This window comes from Phaethon aethereus, assembly GCF_964289735.1.
Source record: "Phaethon aethereus genome assembly, chromosome: 19".
In the NCBI taxonomy this organism is placed as follows: Eukaryota; Metazoa; Chordata; class Aves; order Phaethontiformes; family Phaethontidae; genus Phaethon; species Phaethon aethereus.
The window spans coordinates 8,301,806-8,322,576 of NC_138595.1; the positions used below are offsets into that span (position 1 = coordinate 8,301,806).

The following is a 20,771-nucleotide window of genomic DNA, read 5'->3' on the forward strand; positions in this document are numbered from 1 at the left end:
GATAAAAATATTCCAAGAACTGAAAGGGGGCGGATTTCTCAAATTAAGCCATTACTTGAGCAAGGCTGCTCAAATTTCCTATCCTACTTGTATTCTTAGGGAAAGAAAAAAAAAAAGCAAGCTTGGAATCACAATGGCATCACTTTAGAGGTGCTGAGGTTACTCTTGGAGCTGCTTCTTGCCCAAACAGCTAAGCTGTCTACCATCAATCTGCTTCTGGGGTAAATAGAATACTGGCTTCTGTCCCAAATTCAAGCAATACAAACAAACAAGAAAGAAATCCATGTTAGATTTGTGAAGTGAAGTAAGACTTTGCCTAGCTGGAGAGCTCTAGGGCAGTGCTGAGCCCCTGAACTTGCTAGGGACACTTTTCCTCTCCCAAGAGATTGCACTTGCCTTTGAACTTTCAGCCGTATAGAAAAAAGGCTGTCTTGAAATGTCAGCATCATCTTGGATTCAAATCAATCAGCTTGATGCATGATTGCAATAGCTAAACCACTTCACCTCTGCACTGCTCTTGTCCATATGTTCTTTATATCAGCAGTCAGCAGACTGGGTGGCTCAGTGGATTCATTTCCTGTCCTAGGCTTGGGCTCCAGTTTAAACAAAACAAAAAAATCCTGAAACTGGAAAATAAAAGTTAGCATCTACTGACAGTTAAATTCACCAGACTTGTTTGCATCAAGTCTCTTTCTCCATCCAAGGAAGTTGCAAGAAACCCTTCAGGAAGCCCTGGTACAACTGGTGGTTTTTAACTATCTACTCAACTAGCTGGTCACAGTTCTAAAAAACAAAACAATACAAAAAACCCAAACAAAAAAAACACACCAAAAACCACACAACCCTTCAAATGTTGACAAACCTTTGGGTGAAGGGAAAGCAATAAAGGGAAGAGGGGAGAGTCCCAAGCAGTGTCAACTTAAAAAAAAGGAAACAGATTGGAAGCAGCCATCCCCACCTCAGTAAATTAATAGCCCACTGAGTAGCTAAATCTCCACCTACTTTTAAAGCTGGGCTTCCTCCAGATGATGTTGCTCTTTATCAGCTACAAAGTGAGTTAAATTCTCAAGATAATTTAAATCTAAACAGTGTGCAGCCTTCAGCATTAATGTAGGTGCCTGCCAGCTGGTGACAGTTAAGTGGTTACTTTCTCAAGCTAAACTTATTAGCTAAGGGTCAAGATGCTTTGTAATACTCAAATTGCATTTAACAGCTTGCTCTATCAGTGTGCAGTATGTTACTGTGGAAGGGGCATTTTCTCACTGAAGGTGTGTTACAGCAAGCCAGTCTCATCAGGAGTCTGTCATACTTTGGGGCTAGACATCCACAATGGACTGTTTCCTTTGCAAAAGAAAAGTTGACCTGCCATTTGTGAGATAACAAGAAAGTGTGTATGTCAGAAATAGTTCTTTGACTTGGTTTCCTTGGTTTGCCCTCCCACCACCCTATCTTCCCCCATAAAATGCTAAAAGAAATAAAACTAATTTAAAAAGGACAAGGAAGGCCTCATAAAAGGACAGCTAATAAAAATAATCCATCCTCCAGATAGGCTACAGTGGCTCCCCCCCAAAGGACACTGTTCCAGAACAGTCCAGAACAGCGCAGAAAAGGAGCACGTATCAACCCTGCTGACTGGGGGTTAAAGAAGGAATCAATGGATAAGATCTCACAAGCCTCAAAATGCAAAAAGCATCATCAGTCTGAAGAGGGGATCCTCGCAGCCATGCCCATGCACACACAACTCCCAAAATTGCTCTGTGCTTGATCAATCCATTATCTCCTGGCTTAGTCTTTCCTGCTCAGGAAAACGCAACCTTACCATCCCAGGGCCCACTGGGAAAGAAAACTTTTTCCGTCAGTCTCCAGAAACAGGAGACATCTTGAAGTGGAAGCTCAGAACCACTGCAGTTGCCATTCTGCTGACAGTGGAGAACAATAGTGACTATCAGAGAATTAGAGCAACACAGCAAAGAGGCAAGCTCAAAATAGGGCAGGTCCAATCTGCCTTCAATCATACCTACCTCACATCAACTTCAAAAGCACCAGCTGCACATACAAATGAAATGAAATATTGAGGTGAACTCTAACTAATACCAAAAAAAAGATGAAAGCATTTTGAGGTTCTACCCTGCTAATTCGCTGTGGCTTCATAATTGCTCTGTTTTTGTTTTGTTTCAGTTTAGTTTTCTGTTTTGTCTGCTCTTTCCAGGAAGGACCCATGCAGATGCAAGCATCCTACCCTCTCAGAGGAACAGAATTTGTAGTAGAAGAGAGTGCGGAAAGGAAAGAGTACAAAGGGCTTTATCTCAGGTTGCCAAAAAGCCCTAGAAGAACTCTTACTTACAATTCCAAGTGATACTAACATTAAGGATTAACATAAGGAGCAAGTAAATATTTCAGTTTTAAAATTGATGACTCTGGACAGCTTGAGGTGCTGTGCATACCACTAGGGTCAATATTGCTGCTAGAAATTAAGGGGCACAACCCTGCTGTACTAGAAAGGGGTCTTCCCCCCCACCCTCCCTCTTCTTTTAAGGATATGGGACTGTTGGTAGCACCAGATGTTTTAGTGAAGAAAAAAAAAAAGGTAAAAAGAATCTCATATATGAAAGTGAGGGCTTGCTACTGGCTTTCTGCTCACACTCCACAGACCGTATCCAAGCCCAAAAGAACAGTTCCACCTTGAAAACTGACTGCATAAAATTGTCACCTCGTTCCACAGACCTGCTCCTGTGAGATCGCTGCTGACTTTCTCAAACAAGCTTATGTTGGCTTTTTATTTCCACTGAACTCTACTGAGACAGATCTGGCACTGCGGGAGGGAACTGGATTCTCTCCTTTACACCAGCAGCACCACTAAGCTGTAATTACTCACACCTGTCCAAACCTACAGGCACGAATGGGCTGCACACACAGGCTTCTCAGGTCCCCGGTCAGATCCTCACCCAGGCTGAGCCACAGCTACTTTGGAAATAACAGTTCTGCCACAATCCTTAGCATCCCTCTCCCCTGCAGTGACAGGTAAAAATACAAGCTGCACACAGCAGCTTCTGTTTCCCAGGTTCACTTTTAGCAGCATGCTAAAACGCAAAGCTCTCTCCTGCAGACTGCAATTTAGGGTAGCTTTGTCACTTTTTAAGACTTTTCTTGAGCTTCTGGGAAGCTATTGTTTCCTCAGCAGCCTGAAGGGAGCTGCTGGTCTGCACCCATCATTCTTTGTGACTGTAACGAGACAACTTCCTAGTTTGAGATTTGCCTGAATTGTGTGATTAGGACCAAGATATCGCAGCACAAAGAAAACAAGGCACAGCTATAAACAGAGTCTTAGGATGTTGGACATCCCCGATGACCCTTCACCAGCCAGCAGCGCCATTTGACCTGATGCAAATGAACAGAAAACTCAAGGCTTAATTTCTCTCCCTTTCACGAGCCACAAACACTCATGACAGATTCAGCAGATGCCTTAGTGCCTAAACCCAAAACTTGGATAGAGAAGCAGGACTTGTTTCAAAGCCCCAGAATCAACAGGTAAAGCAGAAAACATCAGGAAGGAAAATGCAAAACATGCCCTTTTTTGTCCATCATGATGAGAAAGGGAAGAGACTTTCTTTTCTTCCAGCTCTGGAAAGAGCCCTGTGTTTTCCTCTGTGTGAAAGATCAGATGCCAAACCCAGAACTGGGTTTTCACATGCACTATGCAACTTGAACGTTGCACCAATAAGCTGGGGCGGGGCTAGAAAGGGGAACCAAAAGTTGCCTTATTTAATTCAAAGCTCTCTGGGAACACAGATATTATTTATGTCCAGAACTTGCAGGCATAACTCTTGGAAAGCACCCATCCAGGGACCAGCTTTCATCACCATCAGTTGCTGTAGGTGATGACCACGGGATGTGGAGAAGAGAACACACTGACATGGAGAAAGCACATTTTCTGAAGGACTGTGCAATGAGGACACCAAGCATGAGCACATCTATAAACAGGTCATCCCCGAGTACCCACTTCTTCATTTCTTTCACCCTCCTTGTTCAGGCTTCTTTGCAGGCATTCACTATGGTCTATTTTGCAAGACCACCTTTCGGAGCTTGTGTGTGAGCATTCAGATAATGATAGGGAGTTAAGAGAATAGGTGATTTGTTCCTGTGTTTGAGAGGCATAGAGCAAATTAAGGAACAATATCCAACTCAACCCAGCCAGTTCATCCACACATCCCCTTGCTGCTCTGTAAGGGCAGATGTATTGCTGTATAACTTACCCTCTTCACAGTTGCTCCCCGTGAAGCCAGGGCAGCACCTCCACTCCAGCGTGGTCACAGTTCGATAGGACATTTTGTACGTGGGCCTGATGAGAGTCCTGTAACTAACACAAACAAGAAGTCAGTGGAATGCACTTAACTTACTCAAGGGCAGCATTGCTACTAATTCACAGATCCAGGCAGGAGGACGTGCTATCCCCAGAGCACCCAGCCACCCCCAGCTGCAGAAAAAGGAGACAGACAAAGTTAACAGAGCAAGGGTTTACCACAGTGCAGATCCTATTCAACAACCCTTATTTTTCTCCTTAAGCCCTCATACTCTTCAGGCTCTTTCCTATACATCTTCCCCAAATAACATCAGTCTGCTTTGTGGAGATCTCATTGCTACCAGGTTGTTACAAGTAGCAGAGGTGATGACTGTTGTCTTCCTCATTCTAGCTCCGTGTGGATTTCTCTGACATCAAACAAAGGCTGGCATTAGCCTTTCCTCACTCAGTACCAACAGAGTTTCCAGAACTTTGCAAAAACGGCATAAATATCTCAGGTGTCTTCCCCTCTCCCACCCCTACCACTCAGATCTGGGGTGTATCAACACATCAGTGTGACAAAGTTCATCATGACACAACACTACACCAGTGATCTCCACAGAGCCTTTTTCCAGCCAGCTGACCTGTACCTCAGTTTTCCCCATCTGAAATAGGGTTAACGCTCTTCCTCACCACAGCTGAGGTTCTGCAGGACGCGTTTGTTAGCTCTGTGTACAGTACACAGCACCCCCAGGGTCCCCAATTCAAGCACGAGTACTGCCATGCCCCAGTGGAAACTAGAGGGTTACCTGCAGACGCAAGCAGACCTGTGCAAGGCACCAGTCATTCAGACGTCAACACAAAACAGACAGTTGCATAAGTGCCAGTTTTTCCTTTTAAAACAGCAGCCCTTCAAACCTGGCAAATCAGAATTTTCCCAGCGGACAGCCAGACAAGTCACTGCTGCTATTCATGAAGCTGAAAAGCAAACACAGAAGTCATACTCTACAAGCTCTCCTCGAAATTCCTACCCTTATTTAACAGCCAAAGGAATTTGGCACGCACAGGGAGAGGCTGAAGCTTTGGGATTACAGTGTTGCAGGCTGCAGCTTTATGCTTCTCTCTCAAGGCCAGGCAGACACAAGCCTGGAGCAGCCGGGTGTACTCTGGGGAAGAGCCTCCTCCCGCAGTGCTGAGAGCCGCCAGGAGACGGAGCGCTGCCCCAGCCTGCTCTGCCTGCAGCACTGCCCCGGGCACAAGGCCAAAACGGAGCTAGAAACCGCATGGATTGCATCCGAAACCTCTCCAAGGGGTAGCAGGCACAGGTGTACACCCAGGACGGCACTGCAGTGACATTGGTAGTTACTCTGAAGAGCAGTAACAAAGGCTTGCCAGGAGAGTCTGCCCATGTATGTCTTGGAAGGAAGGCAGGAGCTCAGTCATGGTTAACACAGACTTCAGGAAACCAATTTCTCAGTAAGCTGTTGCTGATTCTTTGTGCCAGCTGCCAAACACAGAAACCAACTTCTCCTATAGCCACTGGAAAAGGAGGGCCACTCAAGCTTCAAGCATGCGGCCAGCCTGCACTTGGAACGGCATCGCCCAGCGATGGGAGAGCAACGATGTCTCTCGAGAACATTACGTCCTCACCCTCCGAGCTGCCAAAAGGCACGCCAGTTACTGCTAATACTGACAACTGTGATCCAGGCACTTGTCTAACAGGGGCTGGACAGAGCCAGCTCATCCCACCTAGTTCTTTGCACTTCTGCATCCAATGGTATTCAGGAGTTTGCACTCATGAGTGAGTTTGAGGACTTGGCACCACGTTGATGTGGGTAGACCTCCAGTGCTTTCACACTGAGAGACCTAACGCAGGAAGACTTTGTGTCTTGCTGAGGGTCTCTCAGAACAGCTCTGGCAAAGTTCAGGAACTGAACCCAAGACTCCTGACTCCCAGTCCTGGCGTTGGACTCAAGACATCTTTCCACACATAAGCCCCAAACCATCAGTCAGAAGTTCATGACTTTGTCACTAACACCACAGCTGGATTTGACCTTGAGATGAAAGTCTCCAGCCCTGTTACCAGTGTCCGGAGCCAGCTAGTCTCCAACCACACCGTGATTTTAAAACCATGTTTCTGCCAACACCAAGATGTTAAAGCTCTCTCAAACTTCATTATGAAGTGTGGAGAGTGGCTCAAGCCAGACTGGAATCTTGGCAGCAGTTCTGTGTCGGGGAAGTAGCTATAGTTTAATCCTCAAACGAGCAAGGACTTCTCAGGGCATGACAAACATGGAGCTCAGCTGTCACAGCCTACCACCCACCCTGAATTTCCTGGAAGTCTCCTGACGTTTGCAGCTCTGTTCAGCATTGTGCAGCCAGGCATGCGAAGTGGACCCAGCTTGCTAGCTCCGATTTGCTCTAAAGTCACACTGTTCTTCATAGCATCATTTTTCCTCAACCATGTGACATGGCATTAAGGTCTGTTGTTACATATATCATCACATCGTATCATGCAGATTTCTGACTGCTGTTCCAGGAGGGGAACAAAGAAAACTCCTTTAGCAAAGCATCACCACTGTCTGATACCTGAAATGTTGCAATTGAAGGAGAGGAAAAGAACATACCTGATAAAGATCAGAAGCCTCAGAATGGAAAACAGGCAGAAAAAGGGATTGGGGCAGAATAGGAAAGCCTTTCCCTTGGATATCACCCAAGCCACAAACACTAGCATAGAAATCTGCAAAACCACAGTAAAAGAAGAGGTTAGGGTAAGCCACAACCTGCACCTCTACCTCTGTGCTTCCCAGACAGCCAAAGGCTGGGCTCAGCATACACAGTCCCCTTCAGTAGGCGGCTTTCAAACACTTCACAGAAAAGCAAACTACCAGGACCTACAGCAAGAGATACGCATCATTTACCAACACATTTGCCAAGTCTCACAGCAAGGTCCCAGGGAGTGGGGCAACATGGCGGGAAGAACCCAGAAAACTCAGCTAGTGGCCACTGCTGTTACTAGATCAGGTCAAACACCCAGCTGTCCTTGGAGACTGCCTGATCAGTGTCAGACAAGCTACAGGAGCCCATCCGCATGCAATCATCATTTGGGAAACAAGAGTCTCTTGCTTACGTCTCTCTGACCACGCAGAAAGTGGTAATTTGGGGAGGGAGCACAAGATGACTAATTAACTGTTTTGGGGGTATGAAGCTAGAAATACTGAAGAGGTCAGGACACATTGAGGGATGGCAGCCAACAAGTCTCATGCCTCAGCACACAAGGATATGTTCCCCTTGCTCTCAAGGAAGTGTCACTGAACACAACAGCCAGGCATGACACAAGAAAAGGAAAGCGTGTCACATTCTTGGATCAGAGCCTCAAAAATCAGGTCAAAGAGAAAGGCGTGATCTCTGCCATGACCCAAGCAAGACAGCCTGTCACACACAGGAAATACCTTCCCCCCTTTACGGATTTCCCCTGCCCTTTGACACTTACAAACAAAGCTGTTTGTACATGAAGACCACATGAGAGGGAAGGCGTGAAACTCATTTCCACATCACAAGAGATGGTTTTGTTAGTGTGATTCATTCAGCAACTGCAGTTTATGCCTGAGGAGACCTTGGTGACCTTCAGAGGCTTCTATTCATTTTTATTAAAGTTTCAGGTTGAAAGTTTCAACATCGCTTACTGGTAGGTTTTAGGATAACAAGAGGAATGAACTTGCCTTTTTGACTAGCAAAGAATCTGGAAAACAAGCTTTCTTTTACCTACTACTCTCACGGCAATGAAGTCACATATCAACCGAGTGGGCCCAACCCTGTACATTAACTGGCGCATTGTCTTTTGAACATGGACAATCCATCTTATAAATAGAAGTGCTACCTCTGCATTAAAAGAGGATCAAAACAAGGTTTGTGATAGTTACTCTAATTTTTTGTACCCATGGCCTGATTTACAGACATACCAAGAATCTAAAATTCCCTATAGAAAAATCTGTGTTCTGAAATCAGAGTTCAAATATGTCAGGTTAAGTAACCTAATCTTGAAGTACTTGGCTGCCCTGGAAAGAAGGAAGGTTGGAAGGAGCTGGACAAGCATTGACATAGAAAAGAGTATCCTATGGGTGTACCCAGAGAGGCTATTTCTCAGAGAAGCCATCAATAACATATTTGGTTCCTAATGCCACCATCCCCACTCCAGACAAACCATCATAACTATCCTTTTAAAGCCTACCAAACACTGATTACACCAGGTAGCTTCTCTATGGAATACAGATAAGATAATGTCACCTCAAACCAGTGCCACAGCTGACGAAGGGACAAGAAGTACCTTTGCCATCATGTCTGTACTCACAAGCATGGCAGAGACCATCACCCTGTGAATCAGACCTGCGCTCTTTTTCTTCCCACAGCCCCAGCTCTTCCAGCTTCCGTAGCACAAAGGCAGTAGTTCCCCAGGGATGAACGTAACCAGAGGAGTTTCAAATATGCTCCTGCAGACACTGGACAAAAAACAAAACCTGCAGCTGCAGGCGTGTAAGAGGCCATTGTACGTGTCCTGCCTTTGCAGAGGAGGAAGAAGACTTTGTTTAACTCTGAGCGTGTCTGGTTTGCACAACTTATCAAGAGCCTAACACCCAGAAAACAGAAACTTATACATCTCCCATCCCAAGTTGTACAGAGCAATATTTTACAGTCTCTCAGTCCCAAGAAAAAAAGACAAAGAACACAGAGACAGATGTTTCCATGCCACCAGAGTAAGCACCAGCTCCTGCCTTTATTAATACTTAGAGCTCAGTGCTACTGCAGAGCAGCACTGCACTTCTCTACCAGCAAGGAGGAAGAGTGCCCAGACAGCATGTCTGGGCAAGATCAAAAGGCCTTCAATTAGCCGCCTGAGGACGCCTATGCACAATCTACAAAGCAGATGGCCCTCCACCTATGCTCAGCCAGCAGCACACAGGTCCCCTTCTGAAAGCACATCCATCCACATCGTTCCCAAACCTGAGAACACACCTGTGGGCTACAGCTCTAATCCCTTACACACCCAGAGCCTCTATCTGTCCTGTTTGCAGGGGCACAGTTCATCCCATATGTGCATGAGACACCAGGAATCTTTTTCCAAGCACATGACTCTACATCTTGGGGAGAAATAAGGGAATACATAAAAAAGTTCATGTGTAACAGGACTTCAGATAGCAATCCTAATACACTGGAATAAGCTCTGGGATTCTCTTATTCAACTGAGTGGAAAGAGAGAGAAGGGTTTCCCTGTGGCATTACTACTTCTGAAACTGAGGAGAAACATCAGCTACAGGCCAATCTCTTGGGTGACAAATCCCCAACTTCTTACTGACCCTGTAGCAACAGAATCTTCAAAAGCAGAGAAGACCAAAATGGATGAGCCTGCAGAATTCCTTCTTTGTTATTCCTACCTTGTAAAAACGCTCCACAAACAGAAATGTGCGCAGTTTAAACGAAACAGCAAAAAAAGAAAACCCAACAATCAAACACACCAAACAGCAAGAATGATCCATGCAAGATGTGCAGCCTGCTTACATTAAAATTGTCATTAAAAGCACAAAGCATTTGTGATAAGCCAAACAGGCTAGAATACCAAAAGGAAAAAAGATGCAGTGACTAGCAGTTGGAAAGGGCATCACAGCCCAGATTTACTGTGTTGCAAGAGTGCTCTGCCCTTCCATCTCTCTCCCCTTTGAGTGATATTTGAAGCTGACAGATGAGCGGCTTCACGGGTGGGGTTTCAATGGCTCTTGCTAAAGTACAGAGGCCAGGTAAGCCCATGCCTGTACAAGCCAGCTATGGGTTTCCAGGGGAATCTCCAGATTCTCTGAAGCCAGAAAGTGCTGCAGAGACAGCATGCTCAAAGGCTAGAGTGACACAGTGACATGACCACTGAGTACAGCAAAAAAAAAGCTGGATAAAAACCTCACAAAACTTTGATGGGAACATTCATTTTTCTAGAATAAAATAAGTAGGAGAGGAGTCAGAATATCCTGCCACAATCGGAAGCGGCATACTTCCAGAGATGAGATAGGGATTTTCACAGCAACAATAGTTTGAAGCAGAACGCGTTTGTCTTCTGAAGACTGTAACAGTGCATAATCTGCCAGGCTGTTCATCACATTCATTTACCTCCTGGGATACAGATTTACTGACCACAAGTCATACACAAATACCCTAATCAAAATTAGGCTGATTTCAGCCAATTAGCGTATAGCAAGATGTTGTCCTATACTCAAAGTCATAAAACACAGTCAGACAAAAGTTGTATTGTTTTCATCTTAGAGGTGAGTGGCATCGCTTGACCAAAGGCACAGGAAGTCATGAAAGCTCCAGCAACTGATTGCAGGTCTTAAATCCTTGCCTGGCCTGTGAGACCACCCTCCTCTGTGAGCCTCAAGGAGCTTAGTGTCCTAAGCATGTTAGGATCATGCATTAGCCTGCAGCTGCTGCAGCAAAAGGATTGCTCGGGAGAAGGGTTACAATTCAGATGCCTGGGTTTAACGGGAGCTGGGTGCAACCATCCAGGCAGCAGACACACAAAGATTAAGTTGCCTTTGAAACACTAAGCTAGAGACTTTATCCCTTCCTTCAGACAGATAAATGGCATGCAATTTTTGTAAGTACACTAGGAGCTTCAGCCAGACTGCTGGAAAGTTGCCTGTTCACTTCGTACCGTGACAAAGCAAAGGCATATCCTATGGCACGCAGAAGCTGAAGCCTTCACTTCACAAATGGAGAGAGTTCAAGAACAGATCTGCTGAGGGAAAGTCTCCAGCCAAGACTGCTCCAAAGCAACTCGGCATCCAGGCTAAATAGAGTCTGGGGTGGAGGGCAAGAACAGAGTAGCTCATCCCAGCCCAGCCAAGATGACAACACGCCTACAAAAGAAGTACAGCTGCCAGCTTCCCAAGAGCAAGTGAACAGACAGCAAGGACGACACACAACTGAAGCTGCTAGGCTGGGGGACTCACAGATACTCCTCTGTCAAAGGCTTGACCCTGAGCTGCAGTTTGTGCAATAAGGGAAAGAAACATAACACCAATGAATGGGAGACAGGAAATGGATTAAATCCGTGTCTGGCCACACTGATGTCTGCTTGTAAGCAGTCTCTCTAACAGAAAGCCCCTCTCAGCTGTCACCATGAGGTTGAGATGCCTTTTTTTGGCTGGCGTCCCTTTTGCTAGCGAGCAGCCTGATAATGGGCGCTGGCAGAATGAAAGCTCTCCCAGATCTGGTTGACTCCCTGTAAACAAGGGGATGAAAACAGTTTGCTTCAAGTTGCAGCTGGGAAAAATATTATAAAACCAAAATAATGCCAAGGGCTTACTGACATTTTGCACGGCTTACAGTCAAGCGTAACACCATATGAATCTGGCTGTGCCACCCCCTTCAAGCTCAGGCACCAGAAATCTCACTAGAGAAGAACAGGAGAAGGCCAGAGTATCTTTAAGATTGTCGTTTTGGCAAAAGGAAAGCAGATGTATCTATATTACCTGAACAACCACAGGGATATAGAGAGCATAAACATTGCTAGCCACTATCAGACCTGGAGTAAGCCCAATGTCCCCAGAAGCTAGACTTTCAGAAAACCTGAAGAGACAGAAGTGCTGGTACAGAGAAGTTAAGGAAGAAACAGATACTACGTTGTTTGGAAATGAAGCATTAGCCCTGTGAAGCATTAGCCCTGTGAAGCATTCTTGCTGGACATGTCATGTAGAGCAGCTAAAGTCAAGCAGGCAATCATTAAAGGCCATAGACAAAATAGAGAAACTCCTTCATATTACAGGAACACACTCAAGGACTGATGACCTAGAGAAGATGTTTAGTGACACAGGGGATTCTCTGCTTCCCCTTTCAGAAAGATGGCTTAATCCCTCTCCTGTATTTTGCAAAGCATTGGGACAGGACACGATCAGTCATACTGCTTTTCCCTGTTGAAGGTATCTACTGAAGATATCCTTACTTAGGATACCCCCAAGAGAGGAATCCCTTGATGTCGCAGGGTATCAGGGCTTGCAGCATTTCTGGACTTCAATCCTGCAGTAGCCGGATTAGAGGAAACATGGATAGAGATTAGCGAGGGCCATGGTGGCAAAGTGGCAATCCCATGGGCTCAAGTTCTGCCATGCCACATCCATCATTCTCTTTTTGGGAGAGTTAGTTTGAAACACAAAAGAGGCAACATCTACCCTAACCACAGAGCAGTTGTCTTCACCCTGCACCACAGACAGCATGCTCATCACAAGAAAACAGAGATTCCCAAGTAAACCAGGACAGCTCCCAGGCAAACAGCAGTGTCACCCAAAGCTTTGAGACATGCTAAGATAACTTTTGGGGTTTCAGCTGGGTTTTTTGTTTGAAAAAGTAAAGGGTGGAGGAGAAGGGGAAAAAAATAAAAGTAGAGCACCTGAGTTTTCTGCTCTGTTCATCTTTTGTAGGAATTTTCAGAGACCTGTTGGACCTTGTGCAGCATGGTGGCTAGTATAAGCTTACAAGCCCTTTCAAAGCCAGTTCCTTAGCAGAAAAATAAGCAAAATGAGTATAACTTGCAAGGAACTGCACTAGCAAGTGAGGTGCTGAAAAGAAGAGGGGCTCAACCGCCCTGTGACTTTGGAGACTGTCTTTCTCATTGCTCTCTTTGGGAGTTTTCATCTGAAAAGAGGATTAGGGGAGAGACTGGTGTTTCCTAAAGAGTCAATATTAATTTTGGTGAAAGAAGGGGATAAACATCATTAAAAAAATTTTTTTTTAAAACCTCAGCTTGACTCCGAGATAGAGAAAGCCAGTTATTCACACATACCTAAGTGCTGGCAATGTGACATTGCTAGGCTGCCACAAAGGCCCAGGAAATAAGACTTCAACCATACAACATGACTCAGGGCTACCAAATGTTGCCCACAGTAGTTATGTATCACAAGATCCATAATTTTCAGTGGCTGTTTCTCATTCTGTTATCAGAAGTCAGATGCACTGCTGAAAACAAGCAACCACTTGTAAAAGATGTCTGGGATGGGGGTAACATCCCACAACCCACTCAACTCTCGGGACCTCAGTGACTTTGATTTCACTCCTACTTGTTCTTGGGGCTCTCCTGTTTGTACAGTGGCAGCACAGGAAACGATCAGGAACGAGCACATGCCGCTCCTGCTTTACATTTGGGGGGTAACTGGGGGGTCAATAACTGGGGGGTAATCCAGCATTTGTCAGCAGCTTTCTGGAGGTCCTTGGGAAAGAGAGGTTCAGCGTCTTTCTCTACTTCATTCAAGAATGTCCCACAATGCACGATTACAGGACAGACAGTATAGTCATTTCTTTAGAAGGGTCACATTCACTTCATTTGTGCTTCCTCCCAATTGCATTGGTATCCTCCCATCTTTTCTGGTAGGTTTCTTCATGGTGATCATCTTCCAGAAACGCAGCTTCTGTCAGCTGAGCTTTCACCAGCTGAGATCTTAAATATCAATAACCCCAGCTGCTTTCCATGATATTTTCACATAGCAAGAAAAATTGAGAAGCCTGCTGCCATTCTGCATTGTCTCCAAACAATTGGACTCGTCAGGCAAATGAACCGAACTACATTTGAAACTGAAAACGTTCCATCAATAACAATGTCACAACAGCACACACTACTCCTAAAGTCTCTGGGTTAACAGTGTAAGAATCAATGTATATGAGTAACTGCAGGAGCCCACAAAAAGGATTTTACTAGTAACATGATCAATTGTTTGGTACTTACAAAACTACAGTTCTGTTAACAAGGAAAAATAAGCAAGATTTTTGGCAAGTTTAGGAGACAAGGTGAAAGCTCACAAGTTTGTAACGACAATTATGTGTGTAAGAAGTCTGGGAAATTAAAAAGCTTCAACAGAAGTTTGGCCACGGCAGCATAAAATATTAAGTGTTTCAACCACAGCCTTGCATAAAACAAGACCAAAGAGACACCAAAGCAGATATATTACAAGTGAAAAAACTTAGACTGACCAGTGGCCAAGTAGAAACTGGAGAACCAACTGTGGTAACTGCCACATGGAAAATGTGAATTCCAGATGAAGAGTCCCAAGAATAGATTGGGAAGGTGGATCTCTGGGTACTTCAACCACATTCTGGCCAGGTTATCAACTACAAGAGGACCTCAATCAGTGCCCTGTGGGTGAACTGGTAACAATAGCAATAAAATGACTAAGCTTTGTGAGCTAAATTATGGGTTTGTCTACGCAGGAAATTGTTATAGAAGCTAGGTGTAAATTTAGAGCATAATGGCATTTTTGCACCAATTCCCAGATGGGTGGGTAACACTATCCTGCTCTGAGAATGTCTTTCAGAGAAGGCAAAGCTCAACAATACAAAGACACTTTGCGTACTGAAAGGTGGTAGCTGGAGATAGCTATTGTTGGGTTTTTTTCCTAAATGTAGGTGGGTCCCAAGACTGTAAGTGATTGAAAGGCAAAGCAGGCTAACAGCAGACTCAGGGCAAGTTTTTGACAAGCCACTGTCTCTAAGCTTAGTTTCTCATCTGGGGAGAGGGAACATTGTGCTTTCATGCATGTCTCTAAAGGATATTGAGTTGCAGGAGTAAGAGGTGCTGTAAGGAAATTCCACTCTGAAAGGTACAGGGCACATTACCTTTGTCCATCAGCTGCAAGGAATTTGATCAAAGCTTTCCAGTGTATGTGATCACTATTCCCATTAAAGACCCAAGCATGAGGACTCAATACCAATAAGCCCCATAGTGCCATTGGTCAAGCATCTCTGCTAACCCTGTTCAGTCACACTCCACAAGGTTGGACTTTATATGTATTTAACTTCATGCCTGACTAGCAGCAGCCTCCTGTGTGGAAAAGTATAAACTGGCATTACCCAAGCTAGACTGACCCATTGATCTCAACCCTCTATGCAGTACCTATAAGTAACCAGTTTAACAAGAAATGAAAGAAAATATGGGCACCATGAGACATGAAGGTTTTTACCTCACTAAGTTGGCACAAGGTCCTGGCCACCGGCAGCTCTGATAAACTCGCTGGATCACCGTTTCTGACCCATTCTGCACTTGGCAGGAAACTGTCCGTGTAACCGTATAGTGACACCAATGCCTGCAGAGAAAAGGACACTGTTAGCTCCAGTAAGACAGCAAGCTGAACCAACACATATCAGACTGCAGTAAAAACAGGCAAAGTACGTGGGGGTAGGGTTGTTTCTTCTGCCAGCCATAGCTAACCTAACTTGCAGTCTTCATTTCTCACCCCACCCTCTCCTCCCAATAGCTGCAGAAAGATTCCCTGCTTCTGCCAACCTGAACCACAAGAGATCCAGTAACGCCTCTTGCTTGGTCCTCAGAGGCTGGAGTTTTATAGTACATAATTTACTTCTGTTAGTTATCATAAACAATAGGACTTCAGGGAAAAAAAAAAAGGGGGGGGAAAATTGTTCCAAATCTCCTGATAGTCAGTTCCCATTGTACTGGTCTTAATTTCATCCTGCTCGTTATGGTATCATTCCCCAGCCTCCTACCATTCTGAACATCCGAGTTGGAAAATTCCGCTTTTTGGTGTGGTGGAGCTCATTGTCAGCAGGGCTTAAAACAAGCTGGGTGCTGAACAAGTCCTATTGCTGTCCCGGTGAGGTTACAGTCTAAAAATGGGCAAAAGTAAATGCACGGCAGAGAGGGACTAGTGTCTTATGCTGTCTCCTAAGAAAACAAGAGTGAGAGACACCTCCTCACCATAAAGCATATGAGAAGGCAGGAACTGCAATGTCAACCCTGGGAACAGACACCCACAGACCCCTTCCACCTTCTCTGAAAACTATGTTTTTAGGTTCCAGTATCATGCTTGGGGCAGGGAAAAAAGGATGCTGTTATTTTCCCCTTGCAAGCATCATTCATATTTGCCAAATACTGGTTCACAGTTTTGCTTTTGTCCCTTAGCGTAGTTAACAGGTTTGAGAGCTGCTTTCCTACTGATCAGGGATCAGAACTGGGGTCACTAATGGGACGTGGAGATACCAGCTTATGCTCCAAAACACATAAAGCACTTGTGTAAGCATTCCCTGCACGTGCAGAGGGGTCCTGCTCCTCATCCATCCAGAGTCCCCAGTACAGTTGATTTCTTCTCCAGTATCACAGCGGCTCCCCAACCTCGCATACCAAAAATCAAATTACTTTCACAGTGTAAACAGGCACCTGCACATCCCCTTCTCCTTCCCTAACCCACCTTCCCCTATGGCAGTTTAATTTTTCCAGTATTTGCCATTTACAGTATTTGTTGCTTTTTGTTTCCTTTTTGGATTCCCCTCCTATCTCTGCAGGAGGCTCCCTGCTCTCTGGATAACTCTCATTTCCATGAATAGGAGGTACGCGTGCCAGCGGCTGAGCCGAGCCCTGCAGACCACAATGGGCAAGCTGGGGCCAGCAGGCTGCTCACCGAACCTTTGGCTATGGCCAGACAGGCAAGCTGGGGCACCCAGAGAGAGGGTGGTTTTCTACCCAGTACCTTTGGGCCCCGTCAGTTGTGCCACGGCAGAGCTATGCAGCTTTCCCTGCCGACACTGCTCCTGCTTGCTGTAAACCCGCTTGCGATTCCTCATCAGGAAGCATGGACTACAGTCACATCTCAGGTGACCCTCAGGCTGGTGGGGAGGTCTTACAGAACTACTTCTCTCAGATTTATTGAGGATCTGTGGTGTAGGGATCAGACACCCTAGTACCCAAATGCGTCTAACATCTACATCACAGAGCCAAAGGGCAAAAGGAGGGGGGGGGGGGCGGGGAAGAGGAGATAAGATTAATGAAGGTTCAGATCACCTGATGACAGCAGAGCCTTTAACAGACTTAACACAACTTCTGCACAAAGTTTAGGGAGCAAAACCAGAAGAAACAAAGACAGGAGCTAAAGACCAGAAATGTGATAATTCAAAGTAAAGTTTTCTTTCTAATTTCACATGCACACATGGCGCAGTCAGCCATTTCATCTCTCCAAGCCTTAGCCATGGCGTTTGTTCAGATAGGTATTGCTGGATAAGATCTCCTCATGCCATGGGAACAGCCAGTTGAGCATGGAAAGAAAAGCAGCCAGGAGAAAGGGCACGTATGAGAGCGGTTAGGGAAACCACAGCTCTGTATGATTTACCTTGAGCATGTTTTTAGTGCAGTGCTTACAGCCATCAGAAGGACAATACAATACTTCTGCACAAGCCTCAGGGCAGAAGCATTTCATGTCAGGCAAAACAAACTGCACATATACAGAACCTGACAGGATAATGGCAGAAGCATATGTCCTAAAACTATGAAAAACAAAACTTCTCATTAATAAGCAATGAGGAAAGGAGTTGGTCCCACCACAGGAGTGGAATGAAGTAGTAGTATTCACACTAGCAACATGTAACAGAGCATGAAGGGACATGGATACTAACAAATCCAGAATAAAGTTACTGAACATTTTAAACCAGAGCATATTATCAAGGACTCGAGTGTCTCCCCTCATGTTAAGACCATTCTGCTAGCTTGTCAATGAAATCCAAATAACAGTTAGAGCACAGAATGTGTAAATAAATATTTGATTTATGTAGCTTGCATACATGTCTTTCTGGCCTTCTCCCATCACAGCCATCTGGGATGAAGTACTGTCTCCATGGTGTGGAGCGGGATTACCCCACACTGATTCTTCCACCCTAATACTGATTTTGGTGGGCTTCTGAGACAACCTGTCCCGCTTTCTTGGGTATGCACAAAGCACCTCTGTTTCAAATTAAAAAAAAAAAAAAAAAAATTCAATGTACTCCAAGAAAAATCTTCCATACCTGATGCTGAAACTAGAGAGCTTCATATTGCTGAAGGCAAATGAGGTGGGAAGGTGAACAAAGACAAACACCACCACACACCCCGGGACAATGCAGAAGAGAAAGGCAGGTGTTGGAGGCAGACCCTGCACATGCTAAAGGGAATCTGGCAGCCTATCTGTTCTGGTTAAAATACAACGGCAGCACCACATTGCAAATCGAGCCCTCATTCTCTTTAGCTTTCCCTTGCATAGACCCAAATTTAACGTAGTCTTGCTCCTTCAAGGATTATTTTTAACCAGCTTGGGAGTCTAGCACTACATTTGTGGATCTGGAGATAAACAGGTGGCACTGTGCTGGCTGCCTGTCAAAAACTGCAAGAAAGGTTGATAGTTTTAAGCTACCTACAAACCCGATTTTCCCAAGGCTTTAGTTCAGTGGGTGCTGCCGGCATGCACACAGATTTTCTTTCCAAGCAAGTCCAAAACTGCTGCGGTTCAAGTAGGTCTCCACTTTTGCTCTGCCTGATACTTGGAATAAGCTGTTCGGCTATACGTATCCCCTCACAAGTCCAAGGAATTTGACAGTTAAGTTGTCACTTCTGCCTTGGAAAAGCCTTTTTTTTTTTTTAGAAGTGAAACATGCTGGACAGCCCTTGTTACAATCTAGTATCAGAGCCTTAAGCAGCGGCTGGAGGTAAAGGCTGCTCCCGCACTGCAGTGCACATTGCTGGGGAGAGAAACCCAACACTTTCCCAGGTTCATTTCTTCAAATGACCTGCTCAGGGACCTGTTATAAAAGGAAGCAATCATTGCAGGAAGTGAGAAGCTTCCCTGAGGCTCTCCATGCATGGCTTTCCTTGCCTGAAGCCACCACCTGGGTTTGCCAGGTTGAACAAGACTGATAGCCCGTGGCAAAACAACAGATGCTTTGCTCAAATCTAGGGGCAACCTTCCACCTTCCTCAGCAGGAGCACTGAGAGTGCAGTGACAGTGATAAAGTATCACACCACTTGTCACCTTATCACTCTCAGCCTTCTCTACAAGCAGAACCACCACACCATGGATCACAAGGGCAAAAAAAAAAAAAGGTCAGACCCCAAAGATACTCAGATAATCCAACATGGACACAGATTTCTCCAACTTCTCTCTTTACCAACAAAAGGAAGAACTTGGTTACAAAGGTACCCACCCAGGAGTGAAAGGTACGCTCCCATTTGCAAAACATCACACTCTTGGCTTCCCATAAACAGTATAATTTTTGTACAGATGCAACTTTTAGGTGTTTGGTTTTTACTGCGGCATAGAAGCAGGTGAGACAAAAGCAGGAACGTAGCTCATTGTAAGATGCATTAGGATATATAGGCTGGGACTCACTGTAGATACAATAGAACAGTGACAGACAAAACCACCCCAAAGATTTCTCTTTGCAAGCCAAAAGTCAGCAAGAACAGTCTCCAGAATGCAAGCAGCCTTCAAAGTGACAGAAGGCCCCATAATAGCTTACAGGGATTACAAATGACCCTTTATATTATATACAGATACTAGTAAGAAAAGTTTAGGACTTTTACTGGCGTGTATCCGGGATGCTAGAGAATATATTGCTGCTTATTCAAAAAGAATATTCCAATCAAGCAGACAAAATAATCAAAATAGCAGCTCCTTTAGGGCTGGGTCTGTCAGATCTCATGCATGCTCATCACCAGCATATTTAGCACGATGCCCTGCAGCATCTTGTGGAATTGGTCTTCCACTGCTTTGCTTAGAGAAGCAAAGAGACTTGCTCCATTCTAAAGAGGCACCCGCCTCTCCCACCCTATTTAATTCTTGGAAGACTTTGATGGACAACTGAGAATCTGCAGACCATGGCCTGCAAGCTACTGTTTTAGACCATTTCAGTCCAGGGCTACAGACCAAGATCTCACATCTTTATCACAGCTGACAACATGTCATTCCAGAGGGAATAAGAGTGTTGATGCCAGCAGATACGCATTCTTATTTACTGTGAAGGTTCAGGATGTTACTGTGGATATTTCAGGCTAACTAGAGCAAACTCAATAGTTTGCTTCCATTTGGAGATACTCTGAAAACTACTATTCTGATCTTAAACAGATCCTTCCCTCAGCAGATACTGGGAGGGAGCTGCCCACTCTCTGCTGATTCAGCAAGAGCAGCGATGCACAGCTTCAGGCTCATGGACACCGGAGGAGACAAGAAAACCTAACTTTCCAGGGCATGCACAGGACAGGCTGAGAGGACCTCAAAGGGCAGCTGGACTTACACAGGGAGCTTGAGCTACATTTTGCTTCTGTAGGCAGACACCAGGGAGGAAACCATATTCTGCACCCCACCAGCTTTCTGAATCTGTGGCAGACCTCGTCAGAAGCCTTATCTGGATGCACAGTTCATCCCCTGGAGATGCTGGATGTCTCATCCTACACCAAGAGAGAGAAGGGACTGCAGACAGCGGAGAAGTGTAAGGTAACAAATACTTAGCTTAGAGCAGTCATTTCACAGATGAGAAGACAATGACAGACAGCAAGCTTCCTCTTCCCCCCTTCTCACCATTTGGATTTGCACAGTACTGTTTCCTAAGCTCACCCACCACTCAAAAGGTACGTAAGGGATCCCTCCACCCATTCGCCCACTGTGAATGCTTAGAAAGACTCATGCCACAATAAACTTAGAGCCATCCC

The 20,771-nt window shown here is 45.2% G+C and overlaps 1 protein-coding gene across 1 annotated transcript in view; it reads right to left on the bottom strand.

Moving 5' to 3' along the window:
- The window catches only part of COL26A1 (collagen type XXVI alpha 1 chain), a gene marked incomplete at both ends in the record, with an annotated part of 175,066 nt that overhangs the window by 134,654 nt on the left and 19,641 nt on the right, over positions 1-20,771 (bottom strand). The window contains 2 exons of the mRNA XM_082008622.1: positions 4,254-4,357; positions 15,271-15,393. Of these exons, the coding sequence (XP_081864748.1) occupies positions 4,254-4,357; positions 15,271-15,393 (227 nt within the window). The remainder of the gene's footprint in view (positions 1-4,253; positions 4,358-15,270; positions 15,394-20,771) is intronic.